Genomic DNA, 25,095 nt, shown 5'->3' on the forward strand with positions numbered 1-25,095 from the left:
CTGGAGGGGGCACAGGTCTGATCCCTGGTTGGGAAACTAAGATCCCGCATGCTGTGCAACGTGGCTAAAAAAAAAAAAAAAAAGACATGGTCCTTAACTCAAGAGGCCTATAGTCAGAGCAGTGGGGACACAGAGAAGTACACGTAGGATATAAGTCCATGATAAGGTAATTACATCAGAAGACTCAGTGCAATGAGTCTCACCTCCTGATACCTTTCATTCCAAGACAGAGCAGAAACTGGCATCTCTAATGCTGCTTCCTCTTAATTTTTCAATTACTTTCCTTATCGAGCTAAAACAGTGGTTTTCATCCTGGCTATACATTAGGATCATCTGCAGACCTTTTAAAAAGTACTGATGCCTGGGCCTCACCCTCAGAGTATATGATTCTATTGGTCTGAGGTGGGGACTGGGTATAAGTATGTTTTTAGAAGTCTCCAGGTGATTCTAACGTGCAGCCAGAACTAAGTTCACTAGGCTAGAAAGACATGGATTATAAAACCTAAACAGGTGGCTAACCTGCACTGGCAGCTCCACACATTCCCTCCAAGCAAGTGTGGAGAAGAGATTCACCACTGTGAATTGAAGTGATGAGATTAAAGGCAATATTACATGCTCTGAAAGGCATAAAATGGTATCACAATGCAAGGTCTTGAGGGCAAGCCAACCACCCTTAACAGAGAAAAAGTTTAAAAGAAAAATTACTGAAAACTTTGTCAATGAATCTGGAAGTGAATAATGGTTTCTCCCCCTGGTCAAATCCACCCCCGTTAAGCATAAATAGCTGTGAATTATAACCTCTAAAAAGAAGCTCATATACACTTTGGATGCCCCTTTGGAGAGGAAAAGCAGACTCAATCTCCCCATGGAAGTCTGAACATTAAGGCTACCCACAAAGTGGACTTTGAAGCTTCATACCTTGCACTCCATATTCCTGGGCTGCAGTGGCCACTGAGCACTCTCCGTGTGGTGACTCCAGGAACTGGACATTCACCTCAGGCTGCCCAGACTCATCTACCTTAAAGAAGTGGCCACCAACTAATAGTTGAGCCAAATTCTTAACCAAAAGACAGGACATCTTTTTTAAGAGAAAAAGTAAATTATGGTAAATGATAATTAGGACAGCTTTGCCTCAAAAAAATTTTTCATGGAATTCCCTGGTGGTCCAGTGGTTAGTACTCAGCACTTTCACTGCCACGGCCCAGGTTCAATCTCTGATCAGGGGAACTAAGATCCTGCAAGCCGTGCAACATGGCCAAAAAAAAAAAAAAATTATTTTTTCCCAATAGCCTGTCTACATTAAAAACTGAGATTTTATGAGCAAATTTCAGATTCTAAGTTTGCAAAGTTAGTTCTAATTCTGCCCCATTGAGAGGATGGGGACTCTTCACTTGTTTTCACACAAATGAGGACATGGAAAGCACCAAGTATTTCTGAAGTAAAAACCTACATCTAGCCCCAGTTACAAATATTTGCCCTATTCTGCCTGTCTCGTCTCCTCATAACTACAAGGCAGCACAGCAGGATCACCCCCAGAACCCATTAGCTCCTGGCTTATCAGGATCTTACTCTGACACCTTATTAGGCTTTTATCATGCACAGGTTCACAGGACTTCTTTCCTGAACTGGAACATCAGTTCAGGAGACAAATAAAATATCAATTTTCCAGAGCTCAGACCCACATCTGAAGCTCAACTACAGCAACTATGTGGAAGGCTAGATATCTATGTTCTATTTTCTCTAGTTTCAACTCTATAATGGTAATATTTTACCATTATTTTTAGGTGCTTTTATTATACCTACTTCAAATCCTCTGTGGAATAAGGTAGGGCATAAATAAATAAATAAAAATAAAATCTCAACATTACCTGTGCCATGAAAAAGGATAGAGCCTCCTTTGGTATTTAGCAAACTCATATCCAAGGAGATAAGCAGACTAAACCCACAATAGAAAAGCTATATGGCATAAACAAACACCTATAAACCTGTGGAGGTGCAAGGACCTTGGAGGGCACCTAATCCAGTCATTCACACAATGGGAGAGTAGGTCCTCATTTGGCCCCATTTGAATCCTTTCAGCAAAAGGAGCTCACTACCTCATTAGGCACCTTCGTCACTGGTGGAAAGCTGTATCTATTTATTAAAGTTCTCTGTGGAGACACACTCTGCCTTCTTGCATCTTTTTTTTTTTTTTTTTTTTTGCACTACACGGGCCTCTCACTGGGTGGCCTCTCCTGCTGCAGAGCACAGGCTCCGGACGCGCAGGCTCAGCGGCCATGGCTCACGGGCCCAGCCGCTCTGCGGCATGTGGGATCCTTCCGGACCGGGGCACGAACCCGTGTCCCCTGCATCAGCAGGCGGACTCTCAACCACTGCACCACCAGGGAAGCCCTGCCTTCTTGCATCTTATACCCACTGGTCTTAGACAGTCCTATATGAAGCAACAGGAAACAAATCCACATCCCACCATATCTCCCCCAGACTACTGTTTTCCATTTTGGACACCCCCAGTATCTTCCACACAAGAAACTAGCTCCAATCTCCACTAACCACTCTGATCATACTTCCTCTGGAGACTTCTAGTTTGTTAATGTTAATATGGCTTCATAAAGCCATAAATGGCTTTCCTGTCTCCTCCTCTCCATATCAGTTACCTCTGGTTCAGCTCGCCAGTCCACATTCAGCTCTTGGTCAAAGCCTTGCAGCGTCAGACCCAAGCCTCGTCGACCTTTCTGATTAGAGGCCTCAACGATGTCTTTCCGACCCTGGCTGTATTTACCCAATCCTTCACCTTCCTTGAAGCCCATCTTGGCCTGAAAAAGAGAAGTAATGGTGCATTTATATAAATAAACAGACATTTATTTAGCCCTTATCATGTGTCAGACGTGTTAAGCCCTTATCATGTGTCAGACGTGTTAAATATAAACGAGTAAGGCCTAAGGTTTTCCTTCTAGCCTAATGAAAAGAAACATAAATAAATAACTGCAGTTTAACTGTGGGCCCAGTGGCTGTCTACTCTGGAGGTGAAACTCTAGGGCAACTATAAGTTGGATAAAAGAGAAGGGACCTCATAGCTGTAATTAAAGGCACCAAGAGTATATAATGAATCTCATCGGACATTTGCACAACTACCCTTCCAGCTAATTTGTCTGAATAAGTGAGAAGTAGATCCAGAGTAAAGCTGATAAAGAGAACATAATTTAAAATGGAACCGTTTCAAGCGGCAACTTCTAAACCTTACCCTTTAACCAGTCAAACAGCCTTACTAAGCAAGGACAATGAGGGCTTGTAGCAGCCCACTTAATCAAGAGATTAACTGAAAAATCACTTCATGTAAAACTGAGGTATGGGAGATACTATAAGACTCTGGACAGAAACATTTTTTTAAATGTCACAACTAACTAAAAAGCTTACATTAAACTCTAGAGTCACTGAACCCAGTTACATACCCCCAAAACCAGAGACCCGAATCCCAAAACCCACACACCCTTGTCTAATAAAAGAACTCCAATCCTAAGAAGATCTGATTTACCTAGAAGGTCTGGAAGGGGCATTACCAGCTCAGGAGCCGCATGAAATTCCTACAGTAGCCACAAATCTTTCCCCAGGTCAAAGAGTCTGACTCAGTCACAAACTTCCCCATCTTCCACTTCCCCAAAGTTTTTGGCCCCAACCCAGAATCCTGACTATGACTTCAGAAGTGGCAGTTCTCATTCTTAAATGAATCCAACAGAAAATGGAGAGGTCAACTATAATATTCTTGAAGCTAGACAGAAGACAAACTTGGATTTCCCTAACCTTTGCACATACACTAAAGTCTCATAAGGAAAGTAGCAGATCTTCCTTTTCACCTTCCTTCTTGTGGTATACCAATGGGGGTACTGAAGTTATTAAGGAAAACTAGGCCCTCTTTTGGAAGTAATACAGAAGACTACTACTCCCATTTATTTTATACCTAGGAGTGAGCAGGATTTTAGTCATTTCTTTTGATATCACTCACTAGAGCAAAAAATCTCAGCATGAAGTCTCTTTATCCACAGACACACATTCATGTGTTCACATATGCTCACAAGAACTCAGCTCTGGACAGGACAGGAGAAGCAGGCCTGAGCAGCCACTTCCCGTGGATGATTCAAATGTGATACTTCTATCAAGAAGGGGTCACACTCTCTCTACTAAACTAAAGCAGAGGAAAAACTCATGCCCTCACTTTGCTTCTTCTCATACCAATACAATTTCCCTTCTCTCACTCTGCTAGTAGAGCTTCAGAAACCCAACCCAACCCAACCCAAGCCCTTACATACCATAAGCTTCTGGGACACACTGTTATACATGGAATAGCGAGAAGAAGTTCCCTCCACAAGAGAGTCTGCTTTGAATGCATCATCAAAAGAGTCTGAGCTGCGTTGCTTCCCCTCAGTCTCACTGTCAGACCCACTTAGGCTTGTAGCAGATGCTGGAAAAGAAAAAAGGAAGATGTTTTGGTGCGTTTATGGCACAATATAGCCTCTAGAAGTCCAAGTTTCATTTATTCAACTAGTGTTCAGTATATGCACTGCACACATAAAGTTCATTAAATGACCCAGGTCAAATGTATTCTCTACCTCTTACAAACTGTGTAATCTTGGGCAAGTCACTGAGGTTCCTAATGGTACGTGACACACAACAGGAGTTCAAAATATCAGTTTTCCTTTCCCATCCCTTACACAACTGGGATGGTAATACCTTCCTCATAGGGTTGTTTGAAGATTAAGTGAAAAAGTGTATTTGAAAGTATACTGTCAGATATAAAATGTATTTATTGATGATATGATTGTTATTTCTGCTATTTATTATTTGAATATCAATTTCCAAACACTGATACCTGGTTTCATTTTCAACAATTCTATCACAGGACTAACAGTTTCTGATTGTTTAACCTCCTAGTTTCCTGTTTTCACAGTCCTTCGAACTTGTAGGTGAGATGGTGGATCTACAGCACAGCCCCAGAGAAGAGCCGGCTCACAGGGGGAAAGAGGGGAAGAGAAAGGGAGAAGTGAAGGGGGAGGGGAAGACAGGAGAGGAAGGAAAAAGAGAAGCAAAAGAGAGGACGGTGAAGATGGGGCGCTCAGGCAGCAACAACAGAGGCGGAGAGTAGAGGAGCTGCACTTAAAGGCTCCAGGAGGGAGCTGCTGGCCTGAGTGAGCCAAGCCTCTATCTTCACTGTCAGCAACCTTGGTGCCAAAGGATTCCAAAAAAGACCCACCTTAGCAGCTGCCGGAAGTGGTGGGTTACCTGTCTCCTGGTCAAAAGTGGGATAATCCACAGTCTAGATAGTCACTGTAACTGGGTCTTTCCCCATCTTCTATAGATACGTGAATCTCTTAACTTAAAAGATATTTCAGGACTCCCCTGGTGGCGCAGTGGTTAAGAATCTGCCTGCCAATGCAGGGGACATGGGTTCTAGCCCTGGTCCAAGAAGATCCCACATGCCACGGAGCAACTAAGCCCGTGTGTCACAACAACTGAGCCTGTGCTCTAGAGCCCGCAAGCCACAACTACTGAGCCCACATACCACAGCTACTGAAGCCCGCACTCCTAGAGCCTGTGCTCCACAACAAGAGAAGCCACCGCAATGAGAAGTCCACACACTGAAACTAAGAGTAGCCCCTGCTCGCCACAACTAGAGAAAGCCCACGCACAGCAATGAAGACCCAATGCAGCCAAAAATTAATTAATTAATTTTTTAAAAAAAGATATTTCAGGGAATTCTCTGGCAGCCCAGTGGTTAGGACTCAGTGCTTCCACTGCCAGAGCCCAGGTTAGATCCCTGGTTGGGGTACTAAGATCCAGCAAGCCACGCGGCATGGCCAAAAAAAAAGGTATTTCGGGCTTCCCTGGTGGCACAGTGGTTTAGAGTCCGCCTGCCGATGCAGGGGACATGGGTTCATGCCCCGGTCTGAGAATATCCCACATGCCGCGGAGCGGCTGGGCCGTGAGCCATGGCCACTGAGCCTGCGCGTCCGGAGCCTGTGCTCCGCAACGGGACAGGCCACAACAGTGAGAGGCCCGCATACCGCAAAAAAAAAAAAAAAAGATATTTCAACCCAATATAATTTTATTGAGGTTGTTTCTTAAGGAAAACCCACCCAAATTTGGAAATAGATTGTATCTCAAAAATCTGGTGGGCTTCCCTGGTGACGCTAGTGGTTGAGAGTCTGCCTGCCGATGCAGGGGACACGGGTTCATGCCCCGGTCTGGGAAGATCCCACGTGCCGCGGAGCGGCTGGGCCCGTGAGCCATGGCCGCTGAGCCTGCGCGTCCAGAGCCTGTGCTCCGCAACGGGGGAGGCCACAACAGTGAGAGGCCCACGTACTGCAAAAAAAAAAAAGAAAAAAAAAAAAAATCTGGTAAACAGGGGACTTCCCTGGCTGTTCAATGGTTAAGATTCCACACTTCCACTGCAGGGGGCAAGGGTTCGATCCCTAGTCGGGGAACTAAGATCCCGCATGCCGCTATGCATGGCAAAAAAAAAATCTGGTAGACAATTTCTGCATATTCCCATTGAAAATGGTATTAAACTGCAAGTGAGGAGGAATGCGGAACAGGAAATAAGGGTGGTAGTATCCAATCTGATCCCAAGGTTTGAGAAGTTGTATAGTGCTCAACAGTATACAAATCTCATTAATAAGTAATTGTGCTTATTTAAGAATAAAATTTTTTTAATTCAATTTATGAATATTATTCTTACAAACATCTATTAGTTGTTAGGATATAAATGCTTGTTATTTAGACCTAAATACTTAATAAACTAAACTGTTAGGTATTTCTTTTGGTATTTTTAGGGCATGGTGAAAATTGTTAAGGCAGCACTAAGAGTGCCAAAAACCAAGAAAACTTGGGAACCTCCCTCTGTATTGAAATGGTGAGATCACCAAGACACATTGTCAACTGAATAATAGAAGACCTAGACCATGTTCATGAACATGGCATCCTAACTCTTGTGTACTAAAGAGGGACAATAAAAATATAAATTTTTATTTCTGGTAATTGCAAAAAGAGCTTTTGGAAGGAAAGATATACAAGACCAATAAAAGTGATTATCCACACATGTGGGGTTGAGGCATGGAAAAAGAATACCAAAATGATTACTTGGAACAAGTGAAAGGGGAAGAAGTGAAACTTGATTTACATTTTTATATCACTAGAGTTTATATTGGCTATCATTTTATATTTTTGACTTATGAACCATGTGAATATATTATCTCAATTAAAAGATAATATTAATTATCTTAATTAAAATTTTAAATAAATGTAAAAAAAAAAAACTAACTTAGCAATGTAGCACAATTCCTTTAAGGAAGAAAGGAAGTCCCTGAGAAGAGATGTTGACTCAAAGTTTGGCTGCTTGTGGGAGGTATCTGAGGAAAGGCACAAAGGGCAGCCGTGTAAAAAAATTATTTATATATACCCAAAATGGGCATTATACAGGTATTCAGAACTTGAGGATTACATCCTAATTCTAAAGACTGTGTAAAGACACCCATTTCCCAGTGAGAACACAAACTAAGGGTTGACATTCAGAGAAAAGCAAAGTCTTCCCCAGCACCCCAGGCCTGACTCTCCCTTCCACGGTGCTCCAGTAGCACCAGTATTCATACCATCAGCACAGCACTCATCACACTTCCTGAGAGCTAGTTGTCACATGCCACCCCACTGGACAGGGTCACTCCTAGAGAGCAAGGACTCTGCCACAACCAACATTCTATCTCCAACACTTGGACTAAGGCTTTGCATTTAACAGAAATGAATTAACCGCTCACTGTAGTGAATTTAAAGAACTATCACCCAGTTGTCATCTTTGCTAAGCACCTACTAAGTGTACCTCAGGATATTTCCTCTTACAACACCTCATACATGCAGTGCAAGACGTTCAGCCCTCAAAAATATAAGGAAGGAGGGCTTCCCCGGTGGCGTAGTGGTTGAGAGTCCACCTGCCGATGCAGGGGACACGGGTTCGTGCCCCGGTCCGGGAAGATTCCACATGCCGCGGAGCGGCTGGGCCCGTGAGCCATGGCCACTGAGCCTGCGCATCCGGAGCCTGTGCTCCGCAACGGGAGAGGCCACAACAGTGAGAGGCCCGCGTACCGCAAAAAAAAAAAAAAAATATATATATATATAAGGAAGGGTACATGTCATTATATATTTGCCCAAAGCCATGGAGTGTACAACATCAAGAGTGAACCATCATATAAACTATGAACTCTGGTTGATAAGGTTGTGTCAGCACAGGTTCATCAACGTAACAAATGTAGCACTCTGGTAAGAGATGATGCTAATGGGAGAGGCTGTGCATATAGGGGCAGGGTGTGTAGGAGATATCTTTGTACTTTCAATTTTGCTGTGAACCTTAAACTGCTCTAAAAAAAAAAAGAAGTCTTTAAAAAAAAGGTTTTTTTAAAGGTTCAACAACAAAAACAACAAAAAGTTTAAGCATGAGGATGGAATACCTATATCCTAGCAGAGAACTGAGTCCCCCTTGGACGATCACTTAGCACCCTGCACCCCAGTAGGCTGAAAAAGGACATCTGATATTGTTTAACAGATCAGACAACAACTTTGGTTCAGGACCTGTTTTATAAACGGTCCATGCTATATACAATGGAGTATTATCCAAAAGTAACAATCTTACCCCCAGAGAGCTTAAAACTCCAATAGCTAAAATAAATATGCATTTTTAAGGGTAAAACATTTTGCAAAAGAAAGGCAGGTGAACATGTGTGAAAAAATTAGAATAAACTTAAAACCAAAATTCTGGCTCCTAAGGAGGAATTCTGGTTGAGAATATCCCTGAATGAGAGGCACCAAATCTGCCTTCGTCCTTTTAAAAAGGTGGCTGTTCAATTCCCTCAATAAGGAGCTGACTCGCTTACATGGACCAATGCAGCACACGTCACAGAGTGCCAGAGACTGCTACTCAGAAGGAAAGACCCAGAACATTAACAATGAGTAACCATGGAAACTGAGATGTGCGGTGATATTTATTTTGTTTTGCCTTTTCTGCATTTTCTGTGTGAGAAATAAGAATATATTACTTTGAAAATTAGGGTTTAAAAGAAAGCTATAAAGAAATAAAGTATCGGGCTTCCCTGGTGGCACAGTGGTTGAGAGTCCGCCTGCTGATGCAGGGGACACGGGTTCGTGCCCCGGTCCGGAAAGTTCCCACATGCTGCAGAGCGGCTGGGCCTGTGAGCCATGGCCGCTGAGCCTGCGTGTCTGGAGCCTGTGCTCCGCAACGGGAGAGGCCACAACAGTGAGAGGCCCGTGTACCACCAAAAAAAAAAAAAAGAAATAAAGTATCATTCTAAGCCTTGTGCAGAATTTGGTTCCTTTCCAGAGAAATCTTCAGAGGACAGCAGATATGAGGGGAAAGACCTTCTGAGTAGCTTAAAACTAAGCCTGGGCCTCTCATCTCTCATTGCCCACGTGAAGGAGAAATGTGCTCTGCAACAGGGCTCCCATATGTTAAAGAACTGTGCTTCCAAAGGTGCAGAGTCTCTTCACTCAGTTGCTTCCATGCCTCCAACCTGTACCGATTAGTGCAGGAATGGGGGCAGCTCCCTGAGCACTGCCCTATAGTTTCCCTGGGCAGCCCAGGAATCCAGAGACTAACCTAGAAGCTACAATGTTAAATCAGCTGTTATTTCTTTCACCAGCTATCTGGAGATTCACAGGTCTATCTATATAAAGGTTAGGAAAACCTGATGTCCTTCTCAAAGGAGAGTGTGCCCTTGGTCCAGCTCTAGGGAGTAGCCAGGCTGTTAGGTTTGCTTAAGGATCCATCACTGGGCACCCATCAATGGTATGAATATCATTCCTGGGCATGCAGGGTTCCTGCCACCCTCAGATCTCAGAGAGAGATCTTTTGTTTTCTTTGTCCTCATGCCATTTTTGGACCAAAATGACAGGAAGAACCAAATTTGGGTGCAAGGCTCATTGGACAAATCCTTGGTGGCTCTGGTGCAATATTCTAGCACCAGACTCTGGCACAAAGATCTTTCCACTCCATTCCTCTTCCTTAGGTGTTACCTAATGTACAGATAGCTGTCCTGTCCAGGTTCTGAGAATGAGGTTGATGAGAGCTAAAATATCACCCTACAAGGCTTTTCTTTGTGAGATCAAAAAGTGTGCTGGATAAGCAGATAAGCCTTACTTCTCTCTTTTATTTCATGTGCTATTTAAAGCCAATTCTCAGCCTGACATGATTTAAGACAAAGTTCCCTAGATTAGTCCTGATGTCCACAGACTGCCACAGCCACTACTCATTTTCACCCTGGGCCTTTGGGGCCACTCTTTTCAGATGAAAAGAAGACAACTGTCTTGGCTGCAGCAGGAACTAAAGAGGAAGTTCAGCCTCCCAAGACTGCTAAGAATTTAGCAAACACTGAGCAGACAATCTTGTGATGAGGATATAAATTAACAGGAGTAATAAGGTCAGTCTATTAAAATCATGAGTTTCATTAAGAACTTGCCAAAATTGGGTGGCATTCCCATTTACCTCCCCAGGAGCTCCCCTTCTAAAACCTACCAGAGAGCCCAAGACATTATTTAGAGCTTTCATTTAAGATTTCTTCTCTACCTGATAGAAATCATTACTCTTAAGTCAGTTTAAAGAAAACAGGTTCATTTTATAGAAGAATCAGAGATTTCCCAGCTACTGACAAAATTTTCCATAACAGAACAGTAGGTCAAACATGCCAAGATTAAAAATGACAGTGACAACACACAAGGAGGGAGAGCTCTAACCACTACTGGCCAAGGTGAGCAGCACACAGATGCAGAAGAATAAATTATGGACTTTAATAAACACCACATCCTGCCTAACAACTGCTGTGGAATACACTCATTCCTGGTTAAAGACTCAATTTCTCCTTCATGCCAGAAAAATGGTAACTCGTTAAAGCAATTTAAACAGACACCAATAAAGGAAGTTTTTGATTAAGGTCATGAATCTGGGCTGACAGGAAAACGATGGTGTTTCAGGGAAAATGGCCTATTTAGCGAAGAATTAAACCTGACGGAGGGGAAGGCACTTTCAGTGTGGTGCTGGTGAAGGAGCCCAGCCACTTCCAAAGCAACATGCTGTGGGAGGGCCAGGAGCCCACATTAGATGCACAGCTGAAGAGAAAAGGAAATTGTCTTGGGGTCTAGACCACAGTTTCCCTGTGACAAACAACCAAAAAGAAAAAAATGACCTCCATCTGAATCTCCTTGCTTCAAAACGTTATTTAATAGCAAATTTCCAAGAGTTTCTTTAGGCTTGAAAATGCCTTCAAATTCCTCTTAAAATACTCTAAAGAGTATATGATGCCCCAGTGGCCATGACAACAACATCCCTTTTCTTCTTTAGTCTGGTCAGGTGTTAGACTCTGACTGGCAATGCAGCTACCCTGTCAATAATGTAAAATAAAAACCGATTAAACTAAATAGATCTATTAATGAGTCATCACATTGATCTAGCAGAGAAAGCACAAACAAGGCCCAGACAGACAGAAATAGCAGCTACTTTTTTTTTTTGTACTCCCTAAAGAGTATTTTTCAATCATCTGTTCAACAGTACGTCCGGGTAGAAGGGGTTGGAGCAAAAGGAAACACACCTGCTTTAATGCAATGACTTGAATAGGAAAGCCGCATATAGATCTCAGGGGATATGTAGTTTCTGGCGAGACAGTTAACTACCAGGGCACACTGTCCAGGGGATGCGTAAGAGAAGCCAACACAGAACAGAGATGATATAAGTGCGAAGTACTTAATGAAATGATCCTCTGCAGACTGGAGGAGGCATAGGCAAAATGAATGAGGCAAAGCATTTTAAGCTTCTTGGAAAAGATACTACTGTTGCCTTCCATCAGTTTTATTCAGTAAATATTTACTGAGCATTTATTCCACACCAGGCATGGGGTTGCAGGGGGAGGGGCACAGAGAGCAGTCTTGCTGATGAAGACACCAGACTCCAGCCCTCAGAGGTTTTTTGTCAGTGTGGAGCTGCCCTTCCTAAAATTAGCTGACCCAGGGAAATCTAACAATGTTTGTTTGCCTCTGTCTCCTGCCTCATTTTTCTGCAAATGAAAGGGACCAAACGGCCTATTGCCAGACACATACAAGGTACAGGCCACCTCTAGATTTCCATTCTGTACAAATAGCAACAGTCAATCCTGACTGAGTCATATGGTGCTACTTCTAGAAAAGGTTAAAGACGTGGTACAATTAAAGGGAGTTCGTGGGAGGGTGGGAGGGAGGAGGATAATCTCAATTCACAGTCACATTTTTAAAAGCTTGAAATTTAAATTAGACTGGTTCCCTTGAAAGATCCTTAACTATACACCTTCCTCTACCTGGCAGCCATTCTCTTGAGAGCAGACCTCCCCCAAGATCCCCTTAGAACCAGATACCTCCACCACCTAAGTATCATTTATTCCCCCAGGCACGCTCTCCCTTTCTTGCAGGCCATTTCTCCCACTAACCCAGAGCCCTGCCCAAGGAGACTCTACCTTCATCAAGTTGCTCAAATCCCAGGTGATAAGCAAAACTCCCTTTCCTCAACAGGCCCTAGAACCTATATGCCCAATATATTTTTGCTCTCCCACTTAGTAACCTCAATTACATACAGCCTTTCTCACCTACCCTGGAATACACTGTGACAACTTTAAAGGCACACGTATCTCTACACACAAGGTTAGAAGAGAGTCTCTTGATCCAGCCAGGATCACAGCTGCCCCAAAGGCTTCATTAGCTGTATGTAAGGCCTGTCAAGCTTCTCCTTTCTGGACCAGCTACTCAGTACAACTGATGAGTAACTGCCCTTCAATGAGCCAACCAGTTGAGAATAAATTGTATTTTCTATCACCCTCAAAGGATTCTTCACACTCTTTTCAGTCATCCATCTGTCACCAAATTTCATTCCAATTTACCAGTGACCCAGCAGAGGATACAAAATGCAAGACGGCTGCTGTACTGGCTTAAATAGTGCCCCAAAAGGTCATGTCCACCCAGCACCTGGGATGGAAACAGGGTCTTTGCAGATGTAATCAAATTACGATGAAGTCATACTGGATTAGGGTGGGCCCTCATCCAATGACTGATATCCTCATAAGAAGAGGGAAATTTGAACACAGACACACACAGAGGCAGAGACTGGAATTATGCTGCTACAAGCCAAGGAACACAAGGGTCACCAGCAACCACCAGAAACTAGAAAAGGCAAGGAAGCGTTCTTCCCTAGAGCCTTGGGAGGGAGCACGGCCCCGCCGGCACATTGATTTTAGACTTCTAGCCTCCAGAAGTGTGGAGAATAAATTTCTATTGTTTTAAGCTACCCAATTGGTGGTACTTTGTTAGGAAATTAATACAGCTGGCAAGTAAAGTAAATGCAAATGGAACTACTTCTAATCGTTTGGTATTGCAGGCAAGCTCTGAGACGCTTCCCAATTTCTCATAGAAAGCACCTGTGGAAACTGTGAACATCTGTAACCCTAAAAAACAGGCAAAGCAAAATGCTAGTTTCAACCAGATCAGTGAAATCCTGAGAGCTTAAAGTAAACAGTCAACACAGGGATGCTCCAATTCATTTGGGTGTTTCTGATCATAACTGCTGAGGGAATTGAGGAAACAGAATGCAAAACCTTGAGGGGAATTAGGCCAGATCACTGCAGCAAAGAGCCCAGCCCTGTGAAAGAGCCCCAAGATCATTAACAGCTGAGAGCACAGGGCACTCAATGCTCACCACTACTTCCACCTGGTTTAAGGCAGCAAGAGTGCCACCTACTGAAGGACCACAACAGAACTAAGGCACACCTGTAAAAATTCCAATTTTTTAGTTAAAACATGTTCCCAACTCCCAGGAGGAGAATGGCAAAAGAGAAGAGAGTCTACAACCAGTATCTCTCTGTAGAATTTGCCTAATCTTCCTCAAGAGACACTGAACTGTATTCTGCCCAACTCAGGCATCAGCGATTCAAATAACCAGATGGTCAGCGGCCTCTGACCACACAGGCAAGCTTACCTTTTGCTGCATGATTGACAGAGGAGGGAGGTTCATCGTCAGATGTAGAGCTGAGGTTCAGGGCAAGCTCTGCAACTCTTTTCTTCTGTTTCTTGAGAGGGGCAGTGCATTCTGAATCATTTCTCCTCCTCATTGTTGCTGCAACCACAAATCCAGATAGTCAGCGGCCCTTGTCAGAGACACTAGGATCACAGCAGGAATTCCAAAGAATGGGAATGAACCATTAATGCATGAACGTTGGCAACTCCAAACAGCTTCCATTGCCAGCACTTGAAGAGCTTCTTCCTCAGAATGAGGTCCAGGAAGGATGCTAGCCAAGCTCTGGTTTTCAATAACAGCTGTTAGTTTTCCTGGAAAATGTGGTGCTCACAGACCCAGCAGCCTCTGGGCCACTGGTGTCAGATACCAAAAAGTCATGGATCAACTCCACGAGCCACAGGAGGAAAAAGACCTTGCATACTTGTTATTCTGTATTTTTGATGCAACACTGGCCATGCGTGACAACCATGTACACTAGAAATTAATTATGAAACCTGATGAATATCAACAAATATTTCCAAGGTGAAAAAATCATCCCAGAATGATTGCTACATCACCATTATTATTTCACCAGGACAATTAAGAGATTATACAATATGATACAAATGTTGGGTTTTGGTTTACTTCAGGATGTTTGAAAACATGGGAGAATTGGGCAAGTTTTTAAACGGAGTAAGGAATGGAAGTAGTGGTTGACTTAGGACTGAGAAAACAGAAGAGTGGGAAAGTTAGCAGGACCGGAGGTAGCCATATCATAGGACTCAGGTACAAAAACAATTTTAAGAACAAGAACCCACCTCCACAAAAAAGAATGGAAACAGGCAAGGCACCATGTCACCATCATCCATGCCCATGGGTAAGCATGAGAGGCAAGCATGAGGGGAAAAAATGAGATGGAATGAAGTGATTATGAGATTCCTGAAATCTTAAGGAATGATCAAATTAAAGAACAATTAGGAGTAGAAGTGAATACAGTGTGGTTTACACACAACCGTTGGCTATAAGAGGACTCAGAAAAGAGAAAGTACTCAAAAATAGGAGCCAACAGGTGGGTGCTCAGCTGCGCTGCAATTCCTTAGGAAAGGGGAGTTGCAGGTGCACAAGAACAGGCTTACAGTATGGGTCACAGCAGCAAGAGAGTGATGAAATCCAAAGATACCACTGATCCCCTCATGATTCAAACATGAATCACGTTTCACTTCTCTCCAGCTCAAGGATGAGGCAGCCTACCCAACACATAATCTCATCCTTCCTAAGGAGGCAGCCTCTTACTAGGCACAGGCAGGGGCTATCTGCGGAAGTAGGAAGAACAGGAGACGTTGAACAAACAGAAAGCAAAACCAGGCTGAGCCACATTTCACTTTAAACTACGGTGTTAAATAACCCCTCACCCCAAAGGCCCATAACGTAAGCAAAAAGGGCCCTCTGATTCCTAGCGACTCCGGGGGAGACTGGAAGCACAGGAAACTCAAGAACTGTGTTGAGGTAGGTGCCAACAAAGGAGAGGAAATAGCGTCCGAAAGGCAGGAGATACCGATGCTCCTCCCAAACCACCTTAGATTTGGGCCTTCCAAATCACCTCATTCAACCCTCTCCTTTTCCACTAAAAGAAACTGAGGCCCGAGAGGGGAAGGCCGCACAGCTAACCAGTGCCCAGCTCAAGTGACCTACACATCCAAAAGAATGTGCCCTGGCAGAGAACTTCTAAGTGGAAGGCAGAAGGCCTGGTTCTACCTGCTGCTCCCCCAGGGAAGGGGTTCAAATCCCCTCTCCAGTCTTCTCTACCTGGGCCTCGGTTTCGCACTACCACCCCTATTCATAGAGGGAAGAGATGAGCTCACATCTCCCCGGGCCAGTCTTTTCATTTGTAGATAACGTGAGTGTCTGAATGTGTGCGCAGAGACGTTTGGCAGCGGCAGCTGGTGGACTGGGGATGGGGCGCGGGGAAGAAGGGTATAAAGGAGGAAGGGAGAGAGAAAGGGCGGTGAGGGTCACGACCGCCCGTGGGGGGCCGAGGGGAAGATACTGAGCCCGCGGGCCCGCCCGCTCGCTCCCCCCGGGCCGCGCGTCGGCACTCACGCTGAGGGAAGAGGGCGAGCTGCCAAGGAGCGGAGAGGGGGGGATCAGGCCGCCGACGCCGCCGCCACCAGGCCTGGCCCTGCCGCTGCCAGAGCCGCCTCCTCCTCCCCAAGTTTCGCTTCCCCACAAGCCCGCCCCGGTCCGCTGGTCGCGTAGTCGCGCTCGGGTCCCGCCCTGCGGGACGCGCAGCTTGATGACGTCAGGGCATCCAGCTCCCTCCACCCTCCCGGGCCCTGGCCCCGGGGCAGACGGCTCTAGTTTTGGCCCGCCCCACCCCCTGCCCCCGAGCAGCCCAGAGCGCCTGCGCAGAAGACCCAACGGGGAAAGGATACAAAAGCAAAAGTAACCAGGTATCTTCCGGCCTTGCGTACGAGACACAAATATTAAAAACAAAAAAGGCCAGGTGCCATCACATCAACTCATCTCTCTTAATCTCATTATTATCTTAATTTTACAGATTAAGAACAAGTTTAGAGAGGGAATTCCCTGGCGGTCCAGTAGTTAGGACTCCACGCTTCCATTTCTGGGGCACGGGTTCTATCCCTGGTTAGGGAACTAAGATCCCACAAGGCCCCCGGCGCGGCCAAAAAAAAAAAAAAAAAAAAAGGAACAAGTTTAGAGAGGTAAACGGAAAACTGGTTGAGCGCAGAAACCCAGTCTTCTTGTTCACTGCTGTATCCCCAACACGCAGCATACAGTACATTCTCTACAGATATTGAACGAAGGTCCAGAGGAAAGAAAGAAGGCCGCCTGTGGCATTTTACCATATGGACACAGATGGCTTCCTTTGCCAAACCCCTCTTCTGATCTTCAGACCAATATGGCCAAAAGTCTGACGAACATCCTCACTCAGTTACTTCACACCCATAGATTCAAGTCTGACCTTATATTCTCCCATAAGCCTGCTCTTTTTCCAGTGAATTACACCACCATTGGTCCAACCAGAAATCTCCTCTCATGCCCCAGAGCCTCCAGTATATACTTTATTGCGTTTACCTACAAATTATCCCAATCTATCCATTCTCCATCCACATTGCCACTAACCACGCACTCACCTTCTCTCCTCAGGATTTCTCCAATAATCTCCAAATCATTGTCCCTGTCTCCAGTCGGGATCCCTCTAGTGCAGTCTCCACAAATCAAAGTTATTAAAAGAAAAAAAAACGAATTTGATCCTGTTACAACCCATCAATGATGAAAGCCCATCAATGGCTTCTCACTTCTCTTAGGATGAAGCCAATGTCCTTAGGATGGCACACAAGACCCTCCCATCTGACCCCTTCTGCAGTCATACTTTGAGCTACTGGTCCCTTAGTTCTCCCCATTGCGGTTTTCTCTTGGTTTCTCAACCACGCCATGCCTCTCGAAAGAGTTCATCCCCTTTCCTGGATTGCTCTTCTCCCTCTCTTTGCTTGGATAATGTCCACTTATCCTGAGGCCTGTTTAGTGTTCTTATCTCTGGTAATCTTTCCTGACCCCACAAGTCTGAGTGGGGAGTCCCCCTAAGCTTCCATAGCCTTCTGTCATTCACTATCAAAGCACTCACCAGTCTTGTATAATGACCCACTGACTCATCTGCCTCCCCACTCAGCTGTAAACTTTGTACAGGAAAGGTTATGTCTGTCTGTATTAAATCCATAAAATTTAATATTGTGGCTGGTAGTAGGTACGCAATAGACATTTAATTGAATATGTGGAAGTATGGAAAATGAATGAAGGTTAAGTGATGTGCCCCAGGTCACAGAGCTAGGAAGCAACAAATGAGCATTTAAACTGTTCTAAAGCTGTGTCTTTCCACCTCACCAGGGGTTCTTAACATGGGTTAAGACATTATTCTTAACATGTATTGGATACCTTTGGTAATCTTGTAAAGCTTGTGAACCCATTCTCAAAATGATAGTTTGAAGGGCATAATATACTATGTATAGGATTACAAAGGAAATTAATTATTTGAAATACAGTTACTTTTTTTTTTTTGCGGTACACGGGCCTCTCACTGTTGTGGCCTCTCCCGTTGCGGAGCACAGGCTCCGGACGCGCAGGCTCCGTGGCCATGGCTCACGGGCCCAGCCGCTCCGCGGCACGTGGGATCTTCCCGGACCGGGGCACGAACCCGCGTCCCCCGCGTCGGCAGGTGGACTCTCAGCCACTGCGCCACCAGAGAAGCCCCGAAGTACAGTTACTTTTAAATTGTGATTTACTTTTAATGTAAAGCATTAAATAATGAGAGAATGCATTCAAAACACAGGAAAATTAATGATAAATTTACTTTTATATATATGAGTAAATCCAGTGAATAATGCTGGAACAACCAGATAAATATATAGGGGAAAGATGAATCTTGATTCCTACCTTACACCATATGTAAAATTAAATCAAAATGGATCAGACCTGGGCTTCCCTGGTGGCACAGTGGTTGAGAGTCCGCCTGCCGATGCAGGGGACACGGGTTCGTGCCCCGGTCCGGGAAGATCCCATGTGCCGCGGAGCGGCTGGGCCCGTGAGCCATGGCCGCTGAGCCTGCGCGTCCAGAGCCTGTGCTCTGCAACGGGAGAGGCCACAACAGTGAGAGGACCGCGTACCACAAAAAAAAAAAAAAAAAAATGGATCAGACCTAAACAAAGAGCAAAAACGGAAAAGAAAAAAAAAGCTTATAAAAGAAAACATAGGTGACTATAGTTAGCAATAACGTATTGTATATTTGAAAGTTATAACCATGTGAGGTGCTGGATGTTAACTTACTGTGGTAATCATTTTCCAATATATACATATATCCAATTATTATGTTTTACACCTTGAACATACAATGTTGTATCAATTATATCTCAATAAAACAGGGGAAAACAGAAGTTTAAAAAAAGAAAACATAGAAAAATATCTTTGCAGACTTGGAGTAGACAAAGATATTTTTTACAAAGGACCCAGAGAGCATTAATCAGAAGAAAAAATTGAGAAAAATAGACTTCACAAAATAAAAAGGCTTCTGCTCATCAAAAGACACTGTTAAGAAATTGAATAGGCAAGCCACGGACTGAAAGAAAAACATTCACAGTACAAATATTTGACAAATGACTTATTTCCAAAAAAATATATAATACCCAACAACAAAAAGAGAAACAGAAGTTTCCAATTCCTGTCAAAATGGAGAAAACACATTCCATCCCATTTCTTCCACTGAATGCAATTTATAACCTAGGCAGAATGCATGCAACACCTATCTGAGGATTATGAAAAGAAATGGTAGCAGAATTCTTCTTTTTTTAAAATAAATTTATTTATTTTATTTATTTATTCTTGGCTGCGTTGGGTCTTTGTTGCTGCGCGCAGGCTTTCTCTAGTTGTAGCGAGCAGGGGCTACTCTTCGTTGCGGTGCATGGGCTTCTCTTGTTGCTGAGCACGGGATCTAGGCACGCAGGCTTCAGTAGCTGTGGCATGTGAGCTCAGTAGTTGTGGCTCGCGGGCTCTAGAGCACAGGCTCAATAGTTGTGGCACAACAGGCAGGCCCAGCTGCTCCGGGGCATGTGGGATCTTCCCAGACCAGGGCTTGAACCCATGTCCCCTGCATTGGCAGGCGGATTCTTAACCACTGTGCCACCAGCGAAGCCCAGCAGAATTCTTGGAAGGAAAAACAGAAGTCAAAGAACCACCAAATCAGGGTGAGTTTCCCAGTTGTTCCCCCTCTGGTATCTCCTGGACAGGACTGAAAGGCAGCCTGAAACCTGGAACGTGTAAGGGGTGCAGATGGAAAGGGCTCCAAGAAACCATCTATTTCTTATCTCAGAAGCAAGAAATAAGTCCCTATAGGTCAGAGAAACTGGAGGAAATCGCGTGGTTTTTGTTTTGTTTCTTTGATTCACTTAAGGTTCCTCCATGTCTTTTCATAGTTTGATAGCTTATTTCTTTCTTTATTTATTTTTGGCTGGATTGGGTCTTTGCTGCACATAGGCTTTCTCTAGTTGTGGCGAGCGGGGGCTACTCTTCATTGTGGTGCATGGGCTTCTTACTGCGGTGGCTTCTCTTATTGCAGATCATGGGCTCTAGGCGCGCAGGCTTCAGTAGTTGTGGCTCATGGGCTCTAGAATGCAGGCTCAGTAGTTGTGGCTCATGGGCTTAGTTGCTCCACAGCATGTGGGATCTTCCTGGGCCAGGGATCAAACCTGTGTCCCCTGCATTGGCAGACAGATTCCTAACCACTGCGCCACCAGGGAAGTCCCAGCTTATTTCTTTTTAACACTGAATAATATTCCATTGTCTGGATGTATCCCAGTTTATTTATCCATTCACATACTGAAGGACATCTTGGTTACTTCCAAATTTTGGACATTACAAATAAAGTTTCTATAAACATTCATATGCAGGTTTTTCTGTGGACATAATTTTTCAATACATTTGGGTAAATACCAAGGGGCACAATTACTGGATCATATGTTAAGAGTATGTTTAGTTTTATAAGAAACTGCCAAACTGTCTTCCAAAGTGGCTGTATCATTTTGCATTCCCACCAGCAATGTATGAGAGTTCCCACTTTTCCACATCCACACCAGCACTAGGGTTGTCAATATTCCAAATTTTGGCCACTCTAGTATGGGTGTAGTGGTATCTCGTTCTAATTTGCATTTCCCTGATGACCTATGATATGGAACATCTTTTCATATACTTGTTTATTATGTGTGTATCTTTGGTGAGGTCTGTTAAGGTCTTTGTCCCATTTTTTAATTAGGTTATTTGTTATCTTATTATTATTATTTATTTATTTTTTGGCTGCGTCCGGTCTTAGTTGCGGCACGCAGGATCTTTCATTGTGGTGTGAGGGCCCAGAGCTCATGGGCTCTGTAGTTGTGGCACGCTGGCTTAGCTGCCCCGCAGCACGTGGAATCTTAGTTCCCTGACCAGGGATCGAACCGCCATCCCTTGCATTGCAAGATGGATTCTTAACCACTGGACCACCAGGGAAGTCCCTTGTTATCTTATTATTAAGTTCTAAGAGTTTTAAGAGTGACTGTCCGGTTGTTCTGGTATCATTTTTTTTTCTCTAGTGCCATTTTTTAAAAGACTATCTTTGCTCCACTGTACTGCCATTTTTCCTTTGTCAAAGATCAGTTGGCTATATATATGCAGGTCTATTTCTGGGCTCTATATTTTGCCCATTAATCTATTATATAGGGGCTTCCCTGGTGGCTCAGTGGTTGAGAATCTGCCTGCCAATGCAGGGGACACGGGTTCGAGCCCTGGTCTGGGAGGATCCCACATGCCACGGAGCAACTGAGCCCATGAGCCACAACTACTGAGCCTGCGCGTCTGGAGCCTGTGCTCCGCAACAAGAGAGGCCGCGATAGTGAGAGGCCTGCGCACCGCGATTAAGAGTGGCCCCCACTTGCCGCAACTAGAGAAGGCCCTTGCGCAGAGACAAAGACCCAACAGCCAAAAATAAATTAAATAAATAAATTAATTAAAAAAAAAAATCTATTATATATATGCAGGTCTATTTCTGGGCTCTATATTTTGCCCATTAATCTATTTGTCTATTCTTTTGCTATATCTTAATCACTATGGCCTAATAGTAAGTCTTGAAGTTGAGTACTGTCAGTCCTCCAACTTTGTTCTTCTCCTTCAGTAATGTGTTGGCTATTCTGGATCTTTTGCCTACCCACAGAAAATTTATTTTTTTAATATTATTGCAAATATATTTTTGTTTTTTTATAGAAGTAAAATATACATAAAATTTTCTATTTTCATCATTTTAAGTGTACAATTCAATGACATTAAGTGCATTCACATTGTTGTGCATTCAACTACATTTTTTCCCATATACATGTATCTATTCTTTTTCAAATTCTTTTCTCATTTATGTTTTTACAGAATATCGAGCAGAGTTCCCTGTGCTATACAGTAGGTCCTTGTTGGTTATCTATTTTAAATACAGAAGTGTGTACATGCCAATCCCAAACTCCCACTCTATCCCTCCCCCCAACCCTTCCCCCCAGTAACCATAAGTTCATTCTCTGAGTCTGTTTCTGTTTTGTAAATAAGTTCATTTGTATCATTGTTTTTAGATTCCACATATAAGCGATAGCATATTATATTTGTCTTTCTCTGTCTGACTTACTTCACTTAGTATGATAATCTCCAAGTCCATCCATGTTGCTGCAAATAGCATTATTTCATTTTTTTAATGGCTGAGTAAAATTCTATTATATATATATACCACATCTTCTTTATCCATTCATCTGTCGATGGACATTTAGGTTGTTTCCATGTCTTGGCTATTGTAAACAGCGCTGCAATGAACACTGGGTTGGATGTATCTTTTTGAACCATGTTTTTCTACAGATATATGCCCAGGAGTGGGATTGCTGGATCATATGGTAGCTCTGTTTTTAGTTTTTTAAGGTACCTCCATACTGTTCTCCATAGTGGCTGTACCAATTTACATTCCCACCAACAGTGCAGGAGGGTTCCCCTTTCTCCACACCCTTTCCAGCATTTATTATTTGTAGATTTTTTTTCATGGCCATTCTGACTGGTGTGAGGTGATATTTCATTGTAGTTTTGATTTGCATTTCTCTAATAATTAGTGATGTTGAGCATCTTTCATGTGCTTCTTGGCCATCTGTATGTCTTCTTTGGAGAAATGTCTACGTAGGTCTTCTGCCCATTTTTTGATTGGGTTGTTTGGTTTTTTGATATTGAGCTGCATGAGCTGTTTGCAAATTTTGGAGACTAATCCCTTGTCAGTCACATCATTTGCAAATATTTTCTCCCATTCTCTGGGTTGTTTTTTTGTTTTGTCAATGGTTTCCTTTGCTGTGCAAAAGCTTTTGCATTTACTTAGGTCCCATTTGTTTATTTTTGTTTTTATTTCCATTACTCTAGGAGATGGCTCAAAAAAGATATTTATGTCATATTTATGTCATTATGTCATTTATGCTGCTATTTATGTCAAAGAGTGTTGTTCTGCCTATGTTTTCCTCTAAGAGTTTTATAGTATCTGGTCTTACATTTAGGTCTTTAATCCATTTTGAGTTTATTTTTGTGTATGGTGTTAAAGAATGTTCTAATTTAACTTTTTTACATGTAGCTGACCAGTTTTCCCAGCATCATTTATTGAAGAGACTGTCTTTCCTCCATTGTATAGTCTTGCCTCCTTTGTCGTACATTAATTGACCATAGGTGGGTAGGTTTATTTCTGGGCTTTCTATCCTGTTCCATTGATCTATATTTCTGTTTTTGTGCCAGTACCATACTGTTTTGATGACTGTAGCTTTGTAGTACAGTAAGTCCCCTACATATGAACGAGTTCTGTTCTGAGAGCATGTTCGTAAGTCCAATTTGTTCGTAAGTCCAACAAAGTTAGCCTAGGTACCCAACTAACACAATCAGCTATATACCACTGCTTTTACACTTGCTTCCGGACATCCTGGGCTTGAAATAAAAATACTGTACTACTGTACTACTGTACTCTATTCAGTACTATACAACCACTTGTAGAGGATGCACACATGTGACAATGTATGCCAGACACATGAACTAACTTACGTGATTGGACATGCGAACACACGTTTATATCTTTGAAATTTCACAACTTGAAGGTTCATGTGTAGGGGACTTACTGTACAGTCTGAAGTCAGGGAGCCTAATTCCTCCAGCTCCATTTTTCTTTCTCAAGATTGCTTTGGCAAAAGACCCCGATTGCTTCAGGGTCTTTTGTGTCTCCATACAAATTTTAAGATTTTTTGCTCTAGTTCTGTGAAAAATGCCATTGGTAATTTGATAGGGATTGCATTGAATCTGTAGATTGCCTTGGGTGGTAGAGTCAGTTTGACAATATTGATTCTTCCATCCAAGAACATGGTATATTTTTCCATCTGTTTGTATCATCTGCGATTTCTTTCATAAGCATCTTATAGTTTTCAGGGTACAGGTCTTTTGTCTCCCTAGGTAGGTTTATTCCTAGGTATTTTATTCTTTTTGATGCAATGGTAAATGGGATTGTTTCTTTAATTTCTCTTATCTTTCATTGTTAGTGTATAGAAGTGCAAGAGATTTCTGTGTATCAATTTTGTATCCTGCAACTTTACCGAGTTCATTGATGAGCTCTAGTAGTTTTCTGGTAGCATCTTTAGGATTTTCTATGTATAGTATCATGTCATCTGCAAACAGTGACAGTTTTACTTCTTCTTTCCCTATTTGGATTCCTTTTATTTCTTTTTCTACTCTGATTGCCGTGGCTATGGCTTGCAAAACTATGTTGAATAAAAGTGGCAAGAGTGGGCATCCTTGTCTTGTTCCTCATCTTTTAGGAAATGCTTTCAGCTTTTCACCATTGAGTATAATGTTAGCTGTAGGTTTGTCATATATGGCCTTTATTATGTTGAGGTACGTTCCCTCTATTCCCGCTTTCCACATAAACTTTAGAATCAATTTGTCAATACCCACAAAATAACTTGCTGGATTTTGATTGGGATTGCACTGAATCTATAGATCAAGTTGGGAAGAACTGACGTCTTGACAATACTGAGAATTCCCTATCCATGAACATGGAATATCTCTCCATTTTATTTAATTCTTTGATTTAATTCATCAGAGTTTTACAGTTTTCCTCATATAGATCTTGTTTATATATATTTTTTTGCTTAGGTTTTTTTGTTTGTTTGTTTTGGCTGCACTGTGTGGCAGGCAGGATCTTAGTTCCCCAACCAGGGATCAAACCCATGCCCCCTGCAATGGAAGCACAGAGTCTTAACCACTGGACCACCAGGGAAGTCCCTTGTATATATTTTGTTAGATTTATACCCAGGTGTTTCATTTTGGGGAATGTTAACATGAATAGTATTGCATTTTTTATTTCAAATTCCATTTGTTCATTTTTGGTATATACGAAAGTGATTGACTTTTGTATATTATCTTGTATCCTCCAAGACAAAGGTTTTTTTTTT

The 25,095-nt window shown here is 43.0% G+C and overlaps 1 protein-coding gene across 1 annotated transcript in view; it reads right to left on the reverse strand.

The window, feature by feature from the left end:
• Positions 1–16,312, reverse strand: part of CMTR1 (cap methyltransferase 1) — a 61,675-nt gene extending 45,363 nt beyond the window's left edge. The window contains exons 1-4 of the mRNA XM_060109479.1: positions 16,160–16,312; positions 14,042–14,179; positions 4,305–4,456; positions 2,655–2,813 (exon numbers count right to left, since the gene is read on the reverse strand). Of these exons, the coding sequence (XP_059965462.1) occupies positions 2,655–2,813; positions 4,305–4,456; positions 14,042–14,174 (444 nt within the window). The 5' untranslated portion in view covers positions 14,175–14,179; positions 16,160–16,312. The remainder of the gene's footprint in view (positions 1–2,654; positions 2,814–4,304; positions 4,457–14,041; positions 14,180–16,159) is intronic.
• Positions 16,313–25,095: the final 8,783 nt, after the last annotated feature.

This window comes from Mesoplodon densirostris, chromosome 10 (assembly GCF_025265405.1).
Source record: "Mesoplodon densirostris isolate mMesDen1 chromosome 10, mMesDen1 primary haplotype, whole genome shotgun sequence".
NCBI lineage: Eukaryota > Metazoa > Chordata > Mammalia > Artiodactyla > Ziphiidae > Mesoplodon > Mesoplodon densirostris.